The sequence below is a fragment of the Dendrobates tinctorius genome, unplaced genomic scaffold, assembly GCF_039654945.1.
Source record: "Dendrobates tinctorius isolate UK_male_01 unplaced genomic scaffold, ASM3965494v1 ptg000093l, whole genome shotgun sequence".
In the NCBI taxonomy this organism is placed as follows: Eukaryota; Metazoa; Chordata; class Amphibia; order Anura; family Dendrobatidae; genus Dendrobates; species Dendrobates tinctorius.
The window spans coordinates 18,976,875-18,996,558 of record NW_027361761.1 but is presented as its reverse complement, the minus strand read 5'-3'; the positions used below and the strand labels follow the sequence as shown (position 1 = coordinate 18,996,558).

At 45.5% G+C, this 19,684-nt stretch overlaps 1 protein-coding gene across 3 annotated transcripts in view; it reads left to right on the top strand.

Annotated features, from left to right (window-relative positions):
• The window catches only part of LOC141098594 (cytochrome P450 2C5-like), a 227,412-nt gene that overhangs the window by 139,009 nt on the left and 68,719 nt on the right, over positions 1–19,684 (top strand). For all 3 annotated transcript variants that reach the window (XM_073586512.1, XM_073586513.1, XM_073586514.1), the window contains one exon: positions 9,930–10,079. In XM_073586512.1, the coding sequence (XP_073442613.1) occupies positions 9,930–10,079 (150 nt within the window). The remainder of the gene's footprint in view (positions 1–9,929; positions 10,080–19,684) is intronic.

Below are 19,684 nucleotides of genomic sequence, written 5' to 3'. Positions count from 1 at the left end.
TATGAATATTTGACTTTGGATGATAATTGCACCTACAAAATTGTGGCTGCTAATCCTACAGATATTTATAAGAATAAATTCTGCAGTCTGGTTCAGGTAGGGAAACAGATGGATTTTGAATAAAAAAATAAAACATTTCTTAATCAAAAATCATTTAGCTGTGGAGACACGGGGGTCGGTGGGTGCTCTTGTTCGCTGGCTCGGGACCACATGGACCAGGGATCATCTCACTGAACACCCGCTCTCCTTTTCCTGTGGTCATCATGCTGCACAAACAACACAGGGTGAGGGTAAAACACAATGGCAATACTTTTTTGAACCACCAACAGACTATAACATATAGAACTGTATCAGCAAAGTAGCCAAAATTACAGAGACTCACCCTTCCACTGACTCCTCGGGATCAGAGCAGCTGCGACTTTTGGCTTCTAAGGCCGTCTACACCCACCTGTGGCACCCTGATTTTGGCAGCCACCCACAGAAAGGAGGTAACAAAAAGCTTAGGAAGCTGACAGTCCATTGAGGCATATGGGCAGGTGACTGGATGGTCCCAACCGGGCTTCTCTAAATATCTCCCTGGGAGCCAGGTGACCGGATGGGCCGGGCCAGACCTGGCTTCTCCGAATGTGTCCATGGGTTCTGTGATAGTCAGTGGAGAAGCTATGTATTCTTTCTATCCAGGGTCAATGTCATTAAGCTGGCATCTATTAGAATGTCATATCTGTGTCCCTTTTGATTGTCATATCAGAGTTTTTATGGAGATTCTCTGCGCTGCTGGATGGTGGAAAATGGCAGTCTGAGATGCAATTTAATTAGTTAATAGTGGCTTTTATTTAATTCAGAAATGAATTAAAACCACTATTAATTTATTAAATTGCATCTCGGATTACCATCTGTCCACCATCCAGCAGCAGAATCTCCACAAAAACTCGTTTGATATGGATATCTAATGGTTACAGTGTGACCCGTGGATCTGCAGCAGCTGTTAAGTATTAACTACAAGTGATTAAAATACCTACACCAGGTGAGGACCTTCTGGTACATCTCCCTGGATGTTTATGTAGATAAAACCCTATTTTGCGCTCAGGCTCGGACAGGCCCACAGGGTAACAGGGGAATCCCCCGGTGGGCCACTATGCAGATCTGGGCCCCAAACCCACTATATGGATAGTACTAGGCATAATTCACTTGATTTGCTCTGTACAGAAAAAAGCAGCATCTCATCATTCATTAAGCAAACTACCAAGCGTTTTATTATTTAGAGATATGGGTACATTTGTGAATGAAGGGAGTGTAGTATTTGTATGCAGGTGAAAAGTGGGCCCCTCAAAGTCAATGTTACTGGTGGGCCCTGGGCACCCCAGTCTGACACTGTTTGCGCTATCTCTTTCTCATTAGTATTTTTATCCCTCTTGAAGGAGCCATGGTGCTCTGGCTGTTGTTTTGTCAAGTCATTCTTGATACAGGGACATATGCCCCTTATATAGTTCACAAATATCCTTCAAGCCATCATCCACAGGTCAAGGGGAAGGTGTGATGAGATTCCCATTGTTTGAGTATTTAATCAATCGGTTTAGTGTGTCCTCCGCAGCTCTGCAGGTAAACAAGTCACACAGACCCACACAATGGTCAGTCAACATATTAACAAACATTGATTGTTCAACATCATGTCACATAAGATTTGCTTCTCATTTTGCACTCTTAACAGTTTTTTTTCCATGATTGCCCTTTATTTAGCTCCATTTAATTTCCTATCAACTCTCACTAGTTCCTCCCACCAGCCCAGGTTTGCGTAGCTTGCATGGATTGCCCATGGCAGTGCCTCTAAGCTGGTGGTAGGTTTTCCCATCAAAGGTAAAAAAATTGCTTCTCAAAATAAATTTGACAAATGTCATCACAAAGTCGTGGAAATTGTTTATGTGGGAAAAACAATCAGGGAATTTAGGAGAAGGGTGGGGGGACATTTAGGAGATATTCACAATGGAAGAGATACACCATTGGCCAAACATGTTAACGGATATCATAGGGGAAACATTGAGGTCATCAAATTCATGGGTATTGTCAAAATCAAACCACCCATGAGAGGAGGAGATTTTGATAGGATGATACTACAGAGAGAAAACCTCATGTCTTTAAATGAACAACTAAGCTATAGAAGTTTCTTGTAAAAGATATAATGTATTATATGATGAATATGCATATGTGCATATTATACTCTGTAGGTATCATGAAATGAATGACAGGGGCACCATATATGGCATAAATTTATCTGTCCGTTATCCCTTTTTCTCCCAAATAAGGATAGTGAATGAGATATCATTCCCCTGTCATAATTCTTTAATGCTACCATCTCTCTCCGCTTCCTTTCCTTATTTGTGAGTTTATTCATCTAATATCGTTTTTTCTGTTATTAATCAAATGAGTGGTCCTGTGCACAAGACTGACATGTGTAAACAGGTGCTCGGCTACTATTCTGCCTCTTCCTGATAACTGTAAATCCCAAGCATTCTAATTATCAGCATCTTAGATAATTGTTGTAACTCATACTCACGCCACCCGGCATCCGCAGATAGTTTTAACTCCACCGGCAATGCAACTGTAGAAAGACCAGTAAAAATGATGCTGTTTTCTTCCAAAATCTTGTATTAGTTTACAATGAACAGTAGGTAAAAAGGAGTAATCTGTACAGGGGAGTACACATGAGTCTTGAGTAATGGCTGCTTTAGACTTAACTGAAGAAGAAGGGAGGAGCAATCTAATACAGAGCTCAACTACGGGAGGGACATAGGGACAATCTTCACACAGTCTAATTCTACCTAGCACCACAAGGAATTTGCTGATTGGAGGAAAAACTCAACACAGAGAGTTTGAATTCGTCAGATTTCATAAGTCCTTGTGCGACCAAGAAGTCAACTCTGTCCTTCGACGTCATGAAACCTGCAATGAGAGGAGAGAAGAAAGAACTATGCAACAATAATGCAGTAATAAAGTCCATACTTACAGTAAAATGTATTCTGTTATGATTGGGTCATCGAGGAGGAAAACAAGACCAAGCTAAGCACAGAAAACCAGAGAGGTTGGTAACTAAGCGGTTTGCAGACCCCTGATCCTATCCACACAACTAGCAGTAGCCATGGAGTGTACTGTGATAAAACACTCCGGGATCGCCTTTGCTGGGGTCAAAGGTCACGTGCGTTCAGCATGAAACTCAGGCGCAGAGCTGGGATTCGGGTATAACTGACACTGGGTCAGATTTATTAATTGTGAAAGCAATGCATAAAGAAAAAAAACCATAAAACAAATCCTTGCCTGTCCGGCACTACTAAACAAAGTACAACCTAACTACCAACTGGCGGGCTTCTCCCTTCCAGCCAAACCACAGTTGCAGTGGGCACTGCTTTCACTCGCGTGTGTCTCTCACACAGACAGGCTCTCTGTGTTCCCAGGCTGAGACACTCACACAACCACCTGGCATCCTTTTATATCCACCTCCCATTATTCATTAGCAAGCAGGTGCGATACTGACCAGACTAGACCACATAGGAAATGAATCTAGGCGAGATATACCTGCCCTCATCCACTATTCCCACATGATTCTCACAGTACCTATAATGATTCTAGATGCCTCGACACAGCCGGAGAACTAAATAAGCCTAAAGCAAAAAAGGGGAAATATAAACTGCCCCAGAGCAGACCCCAAAGGAATAGACAGCCCCCAAACATATATTGTCGGCAAGACAAGATGAAAACACAAACACATGTAGGAAAATAGGCTGAGCAAACGATGGGGCCCACACTAACTAGAAAGGACAGGATATGAAAGAAACTGTCTGCAATCACGCAAAAAACCCTGCAAAAATGTCCAACACTTCTGATAGCAAAAAACTCTGAAGTCACTAGACTTCACCCACTATATCAGCACTCTGGCATATTCCGAAAGCAGAGCAAAAAGAGACCAATCTAATAAGGTGCAAAAAACAAACTGGCACAAACAGTAACATAAGTATGGAAATTCAGCACAGCCCCAGCCGGGGCTGGCTGACCACATAAAACTGAATAGACAAAACGAAATCAAATGTGAACAATAGCAAAGAACACTTAGCTTGAGCATGCAGGGACTGAACTGGAAACTAAGACCTCAGGAGGCAGGAAAAATCACCAGCAGGGATAGAGGGTGTCGGCTGTCTTAAATCCAGTCAGAGACTCCAGATGTCCAATCGTCGTCCTCATTATCAGGTGGCAGGCCTGTCAATTAGATCAGCTCCATTACCTCCTGTAACCACCAGAGGGAGCCTGGAAAGAGAACTCGTGACTCCTCTGTCAATACAACCAGCTCCACTACCTTCACTAGCAACCAGATGTAGGCCAGAAAGTGAATTCACAACAGTATTCCTTGAATGAAAAATAGAAAATAAGTCCAATGGAAAAAAAACATCTTCGGATTGGGGAAGCCGCAAAATGCAACTCTTCCACCAACCCAACAGTAGAATTTCTAATCCACAAAGGGAAGTTTAAAGTTCAGTTGGACACTGATAGTCCTGTGTCCAAGCACGGCAGCAGCATGTGGAGGCATGCTCCCCACCGTGGCAGAGTCCAGCAACAAGTTAGGTTCATGTGACTCCTGCTCAAAGGATCCAGCAGAATGAAGCACTCAGAGAGGTTCCTGTGGCTGTAGTCTTTGTAGATGCGTTGTAGGAAACGTAGATTTGAATTGTCAGATCGTTGTTGTTGACACTTAGTGTAGTTTGACATCTCCTTCATCCAGTAGTGATGTGGGTCTGGCAGGGGAGACAAGTCATGGCGATCTGACATGATAAGGGATTTGTAAGTGGAGTTGTTGCTTGGATGCTTTGTCTGGAAGCTACAGACGTTGCCGATGATAACCCAGCCTAGCTCGAGGCGATGGGTCTACGGTTTATTGAGTAGTCCGTGGATTTGTTGCCGCATCTTGTGCAGTCATATAATGTCTCTGCTGAGGAGAATTAGGATGTCTGCCTTGTCGTCCAGGGGTGGCATCTCTTTGGCTATCATTCTGAGATGAGGATGTTGAAGAGCGTCTTCTGTCGTTGGGATTTCTTCCCTGTTGAATGGTATTTGGTTACACTCAACAAGTGTGGGTAGTGGTATCTCCATGGAGTCCTTCTCAAGAGAAGTTATTATGAGGCCACCGGCCCTTCTTCCAGAGGTTTTTATAACACCACTGCAGGTGCCCAAAGTGTAGGGATAGACATCTCCTTTTAAGTCGAACAAGTCAATGAGTTCTGACCTAGTCAAAGATTTGTTGCTCTGGTCATCCAGACTAACGTACACCTTGACTGCCTTCTCTGGAATAGACCCTTGCCAGGAAAAACTTCGTGCAGAACTTGTCTCAAAGACCTTCTCTGCAGATTTCAGTACATGAGGAAGATACCGCAACATGGCTTGTCGCTTGGTCTGAACTCTCCCCGCCATGGCTTGTGGTGGCAGGTGTAGACACAGAGTCATGCTGTGATGGATGGAGCGCTTGTACGTGGTCTTCGCTGTTGCACTCTAGACATTTGATGGCGATGACACAGTCCTTCGCAAGATGTTCATTAGAAGCGCAGCACCTGAAGCATACTCCAAAGTTCTTCAAGAGCTCGATTCGTTCTTGAAGTGGTTTCTTCCTGAAGCCGACGCACTTCAGGGGATGTGGCAGTTTGTGAATTGGACACTGGCAGTTTGGATTTTCCACCTTCTCACCTTCATTGCCTTTGTCTGGTGCTGATGTCTGTGTAGGCATGACATCTGTCTCTTTTTGCGGACACTGGACCGCTGCGGATATTGTTGTGAGAGCACGAACTATTGTACTTAGGAGATGACGCAGAGCAGCTGGGTTCTTCATAGCAGAAGCTGGGGTTGGTTTTGCACTCTGCAATATCCTTGATGAAGTCTCAGAAATAGGAAAATGGAGGAAAAGAGACTTGGTATTGTCTTTTGTAGTTTGACCCTCGTGCGGTCAACCTTTCTTGTATGTTGTAGGGTAACTTGGCAACTATGGGATTGAGTTGCACACAGCCTAGAGAGTATCCCACATAAAGTAAATTAAAACATCACCTTTAATGAACCATTAAAAGGACATAACACACAGAAACATTACAAAAAAGTACTCATGTGAACCAGTGCTCAATAAAAAATGGTTTGGTCTCACCATTGGAATTAGATATAGCATTCCAGCATCAGGGCTCTAGGAATTTTGAACTGTCCTTGCCGGATATTTTGGGGAAATCGCTTGAATAATGCATTCTCTATAGCTTTGGAACTGCCAAAGCTACATGCTAGTCAGACCAGCTGCTGGATTACTGATGTGGCCGGATCTGAGCCTCTTGACCCAGTTTGTGGATTGAGGTCCGAGCCACCTGATTAGCAGATCCAGGTCTTCAGCAGCAGTGATGTCAAGGTCACTAATTGTGGCTTTAAAGGCACATTTCCAACCTCCATAATTCTCTGGTTGATCATCAAACCTTGTGAGAATGGTCTTGCTAAGTTCACGCGAACCATGTACCTTGCAAAGTCAGACATGTCAGTTTTCTCTGACTTTGGGAAGGCAATTGCTGGCTGAGTAGCGCTGTTCATATGGTCTGTAGCATCTTGACTTAGAAATGCAGGATAGTATGGTACGGCATAAGCATTTAGTGCAGTAACCGGTTTACTGAGAATAGTTTTTGCCATACATGTGTCTGGAGCTGTATGGCTTTGCTGGGGTGTAGGATCTGGCTCTGTATTGAAGCATGAAGGAAGTTCGGGTTTGAATGTTTGTGGCACGTTGGACTGACCTTGAAAGCTGGGAGCTGCAGATGGATCGACATCCTGATGCTTTGGAGAGGGGTCGGTACTGACGGGAAAGTTGTTGGTGGTAAGAGGTTTGCTGGCTTGTCTCAGCATGCAGTCTCTAGTGCGCTTAAGTGAGTCTTCCATGTCAAATTTGCACAAATTGAGGCTGCCTCCTTGGCTCCCAACTAGGGCTTGCTGGAAGACCTTTAGCTTTGCCATGGCTGCTGGATATTCACATTCCTTCTGCAGGGCTTCAATTTCCACCCTCTTGCATGCAGATTCAGCTTCCATCTCTGTTTTCTTGCATGCAGATTAAGCTTCCATCTCTGCTTTCTTGCATGCAGATTCAGCTTCCATCTCTGCTTTCTTGCTTGCAGATTCATCTTCCATCTCTGCTTTCTTGCATGCAGATTCAGCTTCCATGTCTGCTTTCTTGCGTGCAGATTCCGTTTTCCTCTCTGCCTTCCTTCGGGCGAAAACGGCTTGCACTTTCGTAGATTCCTCTTCGGCACATGCTGTTATGAATTGCTCATTGAGGGCTGAGTACCTAGATGAGCTTGATTTGACTGAGTGCTTCTGTATTGTTCAAAAAGTCATGTACGGTGCAGTCTCGTCGGCATTGAGCTGTTAGAAGTCCTGAAGTTCTTTTAGAGAGTCTGGCGTATTTAATTTCAGCAGAGTAGAGCTGTATTTTTTACAAGTGTCTTTATAAGATTGGTATGCAGAGCACAATTGTTCAAGGGCTCCCTCTGGTGGCAACTCGTGAGAGCCAGGCACAGTTAGGACAGTTACTTGGTTCAGCACTTTTTTCCATAGGCAAGTTGTGTGGTGGAGCAATTCAGTTTTGGTGGATTCTAGGTTCTCTTTGACCTTCCTTGTATGATTGGTTGATCGTTTGGATCTTTCACTGCGAACTGTGAGAAGTTCTGTTTCCATTTCTTGCTGCTGCAGGACTGGCAGTGAATGGGTTCTTTTAGTCTCGGACATAGTGGCAGGAGTGCAAGGGTGGGGGCTGTTCTGGCTCCTGGTTGTCAAGGAGACCAATACAAAGTTTCAACTAGATGAGTTGAAGAGCACAGAATGTGATACAAGTCTATGAAAACTGCAGCTTCTCAATAGCTTATAGATGATCCTTTCTCTGCATTACAGACTGTGAACTGTTCTTAGTAACAGGTTAAATCTTTCACTGTGCGATTTTATGAAGTGAAGAGCACAGAATGTCTGCAACCATGTAAGCTGCTGTTGTTGTGGCTTTAAGTTAGCCTTAAAAACAATCCTATTCTTGGATTACAGCTGTTTACTATTCCTGGTCACAGCTATCCTTTTTTACTATTCTGACTCTTCCTGATGGCTGTAAATCCCAAGTGTTCTATCAGCTTTTTAGATAATTGTGTAACTTGTACTTACACCACCAGGCATCCTCAGATAGTTTTAACTCCACCGGCAATGCAACTGTAGAAAGACCAGGAGAAACGATGCTGATTTCTTCCAAAATCTTGTATTAGTTTACAATGAACAGTAGGTAAACAGGAGTAATCTGTACATGGGAGTACACATGAGTCTTGAGTAATGGCTGCTTTAGACTTAACTGAAGAAGAAGGGAGGAGCAATCTAATACAGAGCTCAACTACAGGAGGGACATAGGGACAATCTTCACACAGTCTAATTCTACCTAGCACCAACAGGGAATTTGCTGATTGGAGGGAAAACTCAACACAGAGAATATATATAGTACAGGTTGTTCCCATTCGTGGGACACAACAGATACAAAAGCGCAGAAGATGAGAACACAGTGGTAATTTAGCCAAAGAATATTTATTATTTATTAATTTAATACAACAGGCTAGATGATTAGCATACATAATTAAGAAAGTTTGTCAATTTATTGAAATGCAGTGAAGTATTTTACAATGGAAATGTACACCTCTTTTTTTGAGGGTAGAAGTTGCTATAATGATTCTAACAATAAAACTCTATAATACAAGGCAATAAACAATAATGATGGCTAATGATGCCTCTGTCCCATAGTCCGTTTTGTACTCCTCACTGTCGTCACTTAGTCAGTACATCGGTAGCAACAATCATAGTACAGGCTCTAATGGGATTCAGTGTTACAATTCTGTTAGGTCTCAAGTCTCTTATGGACTAGTTGCTTCAACGATACCTTTACTCTGGCCGCCTCCATCTCCTTATTGCTGCTCCACAGTGCCCTTTGTAGTGCAAATTACACCACAGCCACCTGAATTCCTCTGGTCAGCTCTCTCTCTTGCTAGATCTCAATTTCTTTGGTCACCACTCTCTCTTTCAGCTTGTCTCGATTTCTCCGGTTGGCTCTCTCTATCAGGTTGCCTCTATTTCTCAGTTTGGCCCTCGCTCTGGTCGTCTTGATTCCTTTGGTCACCTCACTGTCCATCAGATCCCTCTTCCTCACTCAAGGCTGAGGCTTCATATCAATGGTTGGACACATGCTGGCAGTTGCAGCCATGAGTAAGCTCAGCTACATCCGTACATCTGCCTTGATACAGGTTCAGCAGTCAACTCTTCCCCTTCTCTACCCTCCTGGGCCTTTTATAATTCCTAACTGCTCTCACCTGACCTGGTGTTTCCTTCAAAGTTTTCCCCCAGGGAACATACTCTTCAGTTTCTAGTAGTATAATTCTCTCTGCTTTCCTTTTTCCTATCATTTTTCACCAGTAGATGACTGTGTTCGCTAACTGACACTCTGATAGGCTTTAACTGTGTGAGTATCAACATGTGTCTTAATAAATTGGACCCAAAGTTAATGGGAAACTAAGCCTGTTGCATTCTCTTTAATTTCGGGGTTGTATATAGATAGCTAGTGGGCTAAAAGACTATATTTAAAAGTACAGTACAGAGGCGGCATCCATGATAGTTAAAATGAGGCAAGGAGAAACCTTCATAACAAAGAATGTGGGAAATCTTGCAATGCTTGGATTCATCCACAGGAAGCCCAAATACTCGTGCAATGCAAGGGAATAAGAGCAAGAAAGGAAATATAAAGCCTGTTTTTATTTAAAAGTAATATTAATATCTGCAATGTAAGTGGCACGTAACAAAGAAGAGGGTCTCGTTGATGATGATAAGCACAGAATTTATTCTTCATGTCTATTCTTCAGGCATGGCCTTGTCTAATGGACATCAATGGAAAGCCATGAAAAGGTTCACTCTTTCTACACTTCGAGATTTTGGTGTTGGGAAAAGAATAATGGAAGACAAGATTAACGAGGAAGCAAATTGTTTAGTACAGACATTTAAATCCTACAAAGGTCAGTGATTATTCATATTATCTTAAAGCTTACAAGTATATAGTGCTGAGTCATTGAATCATCGATAGATCATGTTAGTGTTAGACCAGAGTAATGGTGCCCTCTCAAGTATATATTGTACATATAAAAAGAATTCCCCTGTGTACAAGGATATAACTACTATAATATTGACCCCTATATACATAAGAAAATAACTACTATAATACTGCTCCTATGTACAAGAATATAACTACTATAATACTGCCCCTATGTACAAGAATATAACTACTATAATACTGCCCCTATGTACAAGAACAAGAATATAGCTACTATAATACTGCTCCCTATGTACAAGAATATAACTACTATAATACTGCTCCTATGTACAAGAATATAACTACTATAATACTGCTCCTATGTACAAGACTATAACTACTATAATACTGCTCCTATGTACAAGAACATTACTACTATAATACTGCCCCTATGTACAAGAATATAACTACTATAATACTGCCCCTATGTACAAGAATATAACTACTATAATACTGCCCCTATGTACAAGAATATAACTACTATAATACTGCTCCTATGTACAAGAATATAACTACTATAATACTGCCCCTATGTACAAGAATATAACTACTATAATACTGCCCCCTATGTACAAGAATATAACTACTATAATACTGTCCCTATGTACAAGAATATAACTACTATAATACTGCTCCTTTGTACAAGAATATAAGTAGTATAATACTGCCCCTATGTATAAGAATGTAACTACTAAAATACTGCCCCTAAGTACAAGAATATAACTACTATAATACTGCTCCTATGTACAAGAATATAGCTACTATAATACTGCCCCTATGTACAAGAATATAATTTCTATAATACTGCTCTCATGTACACGATTATAACTACTATAATACTGATCTTATATACAAGAATAAAACTACTATAATACTGCCCCTATGTACAAGAATATAACTACTATAATACTGCACCCTATGTACAAGAATATAACTACTATAATACTGCTCCTATGTACAAGAATATAACTACTACTAGCTGTATAGCTGAAGAGCACGGCGTTGCCCGGACATGGTACTTAATTGTGGGTCCCGCTGTCTTCCTTAACAGCCCTGCTGTCTCCTTCCGCAGCCCCGCTCTTCACCCACCGTCCCGTTCTATCCCTCCGCAGCGCAGCCGCGCTCTACATCCGTGTCCCTGCACAGCCCTGCTCTCTTCTTGAACAGCCCTGCTGTCCCGCTCTCTCCGTCCACAGCCCAGCTGTCTTCCTTCCTCCAAATCCCCACTCTCCATGCACCACATGCGGTGATGCCGGGACCAGGAGAGAGAGGTGTGCAGATTATTAGTTCGGCCGGAGTGGGTGGAGCTAGAGTGGAACTGCAGCGCATGTGATTGGGCGGCCTGCGGGGGGCGTGGTTGGCTTGAGTGGGTGTACAAGAATATAACTACTATAATACTGCCCCCTATGTACAAGAATATAACTACTATAATACTGCTCCTATGTACATGAATATAACTACTATAATACTGCCCCTATGTACAAGAATATAACTACTATAATACTGCCCCTATGTACAAGAATATAACTACTATAATACTGCTCCTATGTACAAGAATATAACTACTATAATACTGCCTCCTAGCTGTGAGGTTGTGTGTTTGTAGCTCTCCTGATGTCTGGAGCAAGCCCAGGGGGAGGCCACCCTGGGCGGGGTAACTCCCCAAGCAAGGCCCAGGCTTCCAGGCCTACACTTGGAAGTAACACTCAAGTTGTGTCTAAGGCGGATACAAGTCCCAAAGTTGTTTCTGAGGGAAAGAAAGCTCAGAATGGAAGTAGCAGCAGCAGCAGCAGCAAGAAAGGTAAAGCTGTGAAAGTGCAAAAAGTAACGGAACAAGGAAAAGCCATGGCTGTGGGTAAGAAAGTTCCAGTTAAGCAGTCGGCCAGCCAAGGCAAGCAGAGTGAAGTGCAACAAGGAGAAATCCAGAAGAAATCTACTGGTGAGAAGCTGAATGGAGGAAAGCAGCCTGCAGCTCAGGAGGCGCCATCACCGGCTTCAGGTGTGCAGCTGACTCCCAGCAGGCAGAGGAGAACCTCACTGGAGAGATAGACGCTCCAGGAGAACCTGCAGCAGAAGCATGTGGTGGCCAGCATGGCGAGCTCTGGGCACACAAGGTCGCAGTCAGGTGGCAGCAGTAAAAGTGCTGTGGAGCCTGGAGCCACGAAACCAGCGGTGGTGAAAGTTAAGGAGATGTCTGGTTTCAAGCATCCAGGGACATTGCTGAAAGCAGGATCCCAGGAGGAGACGCTATGTGCACCTGAGCTTCAGGTCGCAGAGGAGATGCCAGGACTGGTCAAGAGGCTCGGTGAGTTACAGCAGCACAAAGACTTGCTGCAGAAGCAAATAGAAATGGGCTGTAATGTAAAGGCTGCTAATCCTGGTGGGGATCACACCTTTTGTGATCAGACTCTGAACATGCTTGGCATACAGCTGGCAAAAGTGGTGACAGACATGGACTGTGTCCTAGAGAGGATGGGGCCCCTGGCAGAGACTTATAGGAACCAGGAACTGTTTATGTCACACAAGCAGGACTCTGCAGGTTCCAGCTCAGACATTGTCCCAGGTGAGCCCCAGAAGCCGGTGCGGCCAGTGCTGCAGCCTGCAAGTTTCTGCTTCCAAAAAGGTCAAATACTGCAACCGCAGCAGCCTGCGGCAGACCCCAAGCAGCAGCACGTTATGCAAATTCCAGCAGGTGTACCACAAGTCTCAGAATGCCCAGCACAGCAGCCTGCAGCAGATTCCAAGCAGCAGCATGGACTTCACTTTCCAGCAGAGGGACTACAAGTCTCAGAACGCCAAGCACAACAGTTGGGCAGTGGACATGTGCCGGTCATTACTGATGGTGCCCAGCAGGGCTCTGATGCTGGGGATAATCGCACTGTATCTGTGGGGTTGGGGGCTTGGGGGAGCACAGTATCTTTGGTGGACGCTGCACAGTCTGATAATGACATTGATGCTGATGATAACAATGTGCATGATAATGTCTGTGATTTCCCCCCTTTAAATTCGAGCACACAAGGTGTGGCTGAACCTCCTGCTGCAGACCTTCACCCCGTCAGTCAACCCAATGTGACCCCGCACGGTCCCCCCAGTAATGCCTGGAGTCGTGGTGCTCCGTCCTTTACCTCTGGTACCAATTATACAGGCCAGGCGTTTAAACGGAGAAACGTTGTGCGTTTCTGGCACAGAGGTGCCAAGGAGGATCTGCCGGACAGGAGGTTTGTCGTCAGGGAGCTCTTGTGCCACCAGATGGGGTTTGTGCCAATCAGCATCCTGGCAGTGATTAATCTTCCAGACAGGCAGGGCTATGATGTCAGCTTTAAGCTCATGTCTGACCTGGACAGTTTCTGGTCTAGTTTCCCCAAGTTTAGAGACACACAGGGCTGGAGTAAGTTCAGCTTTATTCCTATCTCTAAGCCAGATACTGTCATCGTAAATGTCATCTTCTGGAATGAGTCTGTTCCCCCGCAGGACATTGTGTTGTGGCTCCGGAGGCATTGTTACCTGGTCTCTGACCTTACCAAAAGCAGAGACAGCGATGGTATCTGGACGGGAGGGTGGCGGGTTTTGGTGAAACTGCGCCAATGCAATAACATCACTGCCCATTTACCCAACTCCTTCTTTATTGGGAGGGAGAGGGGTGTGTGTTTCTATCCTGGGCAGCCTCGTAAGTGCTTTAAATGTGGCAAGGCAGGTCACCTGGCAAATACCTGTACTGTGGTGAAGTGCAGCCTGTGTGGGGAGGTCGGCCATCTAGCTGCTGACTGCCAGAACATCAGGTGTAACCTCTGTGGGAAGATCGGTCACCCTCACAGGGACTGTCCAGACGCCTGGCACAATATCTGTAAGGACTTTCCTGATGAGGACTTGGTGGCAGGGGCAGAGATTCTGGAGGAGGCAGCTTTACTGTCAGGGGAAATACTGACCAGACCAGAGGTCCACCAGGGGTCTACTCAGCTAACACCAGAGCAGCAGGGTTCAGAGAGAGAACAGGGGAGTATGGAGGTTGTACCTCAGGGGCAGCAGTCACAGGAAGGCATTACTTCAGTGCTACCATCTGTGTCTGAAGGGAATAGCAATAATCAGAAAAGGAAGAAAAAGGACAAGGCCTCCCGTAAACCTGAGGAGTATGACACTGGCCAAGGAGGCGGGAAGAAATTCCAGAGTCCTGCAGGTGTAATGATCGTATCTAACAGGTTTGATGTTCTGTCTGAGTCTGACGGCGATTTTGAAGATGATCTTAAAAGAATTGATGCAGAGTGTGATAGGGATGTAGAGGACTGTCCTCCGCCAAAGCGGAAGCCCTTACCTGAGGGCACTCGAGTAGAGTCTGAGATGGAGACCGGTGGTGAACAGAATAACTCCGACTCAGATCTGTGACGCTGTCAACCAGATAATGTCCAAACTCAGATAGGGAAAATCATTAGGAGAAATTAGGAAATGTTAAGATAGAGAAGGATGAGTCACTGGGTAGGAATATGATGAGCTCTGTTTGCAAAGTGTGTTTTTTTTTTTTCCTCTCCTCAAACTAGGAGTATGGACTCTAAGTTAATTTGATATGTATAAACTGGATATGTAATGAATGTATGTACAATCCTGGTGAATTCAGTTTTGTATTATTGGAGGAATGTTATTTGTATTTGTTTTGTTTTTGCAATAAAAATTGCCCCTATGTACAAGAATATAACTACTATAATACTGCTCCTATGTACACGAATATAACTACTATAATACTGCTCCTATGTACACGAATATAACTACTATAATGCTGATCTTATGTACAAGACTATAACTACTATAGTACTGCCCCCTATGTACAAGAATATATCTACTATAATACTGCTCCTATGTACAAGAATATAACTACTATAATACTGCTCCTATGTATAAGAATATAACTACTATAATACTGCCCCTATGTACAAGAATATATCTACTATAATACTGCTCCTATGTCCAAGAATATAACTACTATAATACTGCTCCTATGTACACGAATATAACTACTATAATGCTGATCTTATGTACAAGACTATAACTACTATAGTACTGCCCCCTATGTACATGAATATATCTACTATAATACTGCTCCTATGTACAAGAATATAACTACTATAATACTGCTCCTATGTATAAGAATATAACTACTATAATACTGCCTACTATGTACAAGAATATAACTACTATAATACTGCCCCCTATGTATAAGAATATAACTACTATAGTACTGCCCCCTATATACAAGAATATAACTACTATAATACTGTCCCCTATGTACAAGAATATAACTACTATAATACTGCTCATATGAATAAGAATATAACTTCTATAATACTGCCTCCTAGCTGTGAGGTTGTGTTTTGTGGATCTCCTCATGTCTGGAGCAAGCCCGGGGAGGGGCCACCCTGTGCGGGGAAGCTCCCCAGGCAATGCCCAGGCTTCCCGGCCTACACTGGGACAAGCCTCCCAGGCTTCTACCAATGGGAATGTTAATCCCAATGCCACTGTGAGACCTGTGAATGCAGTGAGCCAAAGCTGCAGCAGTTCTGTGAAGGAGGAAAAAGCTGTGAGTAAAGTTTTGGGAGGAAAACCTTCTCCAAGCCCAGTAAAGAAGCAAGAAGGAAAAATGTCTGTGAGTGATGGCATACAGCACAATGTAAAGTCATGTAGCTCCCCAGTCAGTAAGCAGCTGCCAGGTGCACAGGTGAGATCGCCCCCAGCTGTGCAGATCACCTCTCCTGCTCCCAGGCAGAGACGGACGTCTTTGGAAAGGCAGACAATGCAGGAAAACCTACAGAAACATGGCAGTATGGCGTGCTCAGGACGCACACGGCCGTAATCAGGTGGCAGCGATAAACCTGCTGGGGAGCCTGCATCCAGCCAAGGAGCCATAAAACCATCCGTGGTGGACCCGCACAAGACTGTCTTCAAAACCCCTGTACCCGTGGTTAAGACAAAACCTGTAGGGCCGGCGCGTGCACCCGAGCTGCAGCTAGCGGATGAGATACCGGGATTTGTCCGAAAACTGGGTGAGTTACAGCAGCAATAAAAAGCGCTGCAAATGGAGGTAGACTTTATCTATAGTCTAAAGACCACTAATCCTGCCAGTAATGACGCGTATGACCTGAGACTGAACACACTGGGTGTACAGCTGGCAAGTGTTCTGCAGGACATTGAATCTGTACTGGAGAGCATGGGGCCCCTGGCAGAGACCTACAGGAACCGCGAGCGGTTCGCCTCCTACAAGCAGGACTGCGCTGTAGAGGCCAGGACCCCTGATGTTCAGGACGGGACCCCCCAGCAGCGGACATGGCCAGTGTTACAGGCTGCCCGCTTCTGCTTGCAGGAAGGAAAACAACTGCAGCAGCAGGCAGCTCAGTGTGAACAGGAGCATGCACTTCAGACTCCATCTTAGGCACCACAGGTCCCAGAGTGCCCCACACAGGAGCAGGACAGTGTATGTGAGACTGTTTGTAATGATGAGGCTGAGGCAGCCGAGTGTGAACAGGAGCACACACTGCAGACTCCAGCAGAGGCACCACAGGTCCCAGAGTGCCCCACACAGGAGCAGGACAGTGTATGTGAGACTGTTTGTAATGATGAGGCTGAGGCAGCCGAGTGTGAACAGGAGCACACACTGCAGACTCCAGCAGAGGCACCACAGGTCCCAGAGTGCCCCACACAGGAGCAGGACAGTGTATGTGAGACTGTTTGTACTGATGAGGCTGAGGCAGCCGAGTGTGAACAGGAGCATACACTTCAGACTCCAGCAGAGGCACCACAGGTCCCAGAGTGCCCCACACAGGAGCAGGACAGTATTTGTGAGACTGTTTGTGCTGATGAGGCTGAGGCTGAGGCTGAAGCACAGACTGTGGCTGGGGATGCTGTGCCCATGGGGTCGGGGGTTGGAGGGGTTTCACATTCTGTAATGGACGTCGCACTGTCTGATAATGATGCTGCTCATGATAATGTGCATGATATGTGTGATTATCCCCCTTTGCCATCTAATCCACAAGGTGTGACAGCCCCCCCTGCTGCAGGCCCTCTCCCTGTCAGTCAGCCCAGTGTGACCCGGCAGGTGCCCCCCAGGAATGCCTGGAGCCGCGGCGCCCCATCCTTCACTTCCAGCGCCAGGTATACCGGCCAGACATTCAAACGCATTAATGTGGTGCGGTTTAAATACATAGGTGCCAAGGAGGATCTGCCACAACGCAGGTATGTGGTGAGAGAGCTGCTCTGCGGCCAGATGGGGTTTGTGGCAAATGAGATACTGGCAGTGTCTAATCTTCAGGACAGGCAGGGCTACGAGGTCAGCTTCAAGCTCATGTCTGACCTGGATAGATTCTGGGCCAATTACCCCAAGTTCAGAGATGCTGAGGGCTGGAATAAGTTTGTGTTGGTTCCTATCTCCAGGCCGGACACTGTCACAGTAAATATCACGTTCTGGAATGAGGCCGTTCCTCCACAGGACATCGAGGTGTGGCTCCGGAGACACTGTGGCCTCGTCTCTGGACTCACCAAGGTCAGAGATGAAGATGGTATCTGGACAATGGGTTGGAGGGTCTTGGTTAAACTGCGGCAATGTGATAACATCACTGACCACTTACCCAACTCCTTCTTCATTGGGAGGGAGAAGGGAAGATGTTATTATCCCGGGCAACCCAGAAAGTGTTTCAAATGTGGTGGGAAAGGTCATCTGGCTAACGCCTGTGCTGTGGTGAAATGCAGTCTCTGTGGGGCAATTGGCCATGTCGCTGCAGACGTCAGGTGCAACTTCTGTGGTAGGATGGGCCACCCTCACAGGTACTGTCCAGATGTCTGGCACAACATCTGCAGAGTCTTCCCTGATGAGTTAGTGATGGCAGGGGCAGAGGCTCAGGAGGATGAGGATGTGGTGGCAGGGACACATGGGGAGGAGGAGTTAATGTCAGGAGAGATACTGACCAGCTCAGATGCCCACCAGGAGTCCACTCAGGCAGCACCAGAGAGGCAGGGTGCAGAGGGGAACATGGAGGTCGTCCATCAGGTCCAGCAGCCTCAGATAGCCCCCCCTTCAGCATCACTGTCTGTATCTGATGACTGGAACATTAATAATAATAATAAAAGGAAGAAAAAGAACACATCCTCCCATAAACCTGAGGCAGAATATGACACTGATCAGAGTGCTAGTAAGAAGGTTCAGAATTCTGCAGGAGTGATGGTCGTGTCCAACAAGTATGGAGTTTTATCTGAGTTTAATGATGATGATTATGAGGAAGAGTTGAGGAAAGTTGATGCTGAGTGTGACAGGGACATAGAGGACCATCCCCCGCCAAAGCAGAAGCACTTATCTGTTGACCCTCAGATAGAGTCTAACATGGACACCGGTGGTGAACAGAACATCTCTGACTCATGATGATGGCTATTACTCTGCTCCTATATTGTGTTGTGATGGTGGGGTTCTCATTGACAGTGACCTCAAGTAATGTGAATAGCATTAAGCTGAGGAGGACGAGACACGCGGTGTATGAACATCTCACATATCTGGACACAGATGTCATCTTCCTGCAGGAGACACGACTGATATCTCTGGGGCTTATGAGAGAGGCTGAGAGGGAATGGCAGTCCAGTCCTTCTTTCTGGTCACTGGCTGTGGAGCCTTACGCCGGGGTCACTGTCCTGTTTAACACCAATGATGTGACTGTGCATAGGATGACGAGGTGGCCATGGGAAGATGTCTGGTCCTGGAAGTCACTATCCATGATAGGCGACTCTGGCTTATTAACATCTATGGGCCACAGACGGTGACTGACAGGATCCAGCTGTATAATGATGTCAAGCCTTACCTCTTCACTTCTCTTCCAGTGGTGATGGTGGGGGATTTTAATGCCATTGTTAGGCGCAAGGTTTCTTTGTCTGCTCTGCAGGAATCCAGAGCCTCACATTCTGTGGTCTCCTGCTGTCTATCTACTGCAGAGAAGATTACTTTGCAGCAGACCGCTCCAGAGACTAAGTTCCTCTGTGCTCATACTGGGCATGCTCATGAGACGATCTCCCATTGGAGATCGGGAGTCATGTGCCCAGGTCCTGCTCCAGATCTCATTGGTCCATCTCGGAGATCTGGAAGGTCCCGCACGGCTATAAAAAGCATGCATGACCGTTCGGCCATGCGCTAGTAAAGACTATACTTGCTATGTGTGAATGGTGACGGATGTATGATTCTGGTGACTGACTTATTAAGAAACCCCTTCCCTGTGATATTACGCATGTGGATAGGGAATTAGTTCAGCAGTCAGCGCCAGTCAGTGGCAAGCCTTAGGCCACTGTGCACACCACCTCTGCGCTAGCGTCCGACATTGCGCCTGCTTTGTAGCTGTGTCGTCCTGTGGCAGTGTCCTATGCCGCGCTGCAGTTGTAGCCCTTCTTGGCGCTCGCAGTAGCGACGCCGCACACACGGTAGGTCTAGCCGGCCGCAGCTCCTCTGTTAGGTCCTGCTCCTGTGACCTGATACCGTGTGTGGATTTACCTGAGGCCTGTGATACTAACAGGCTC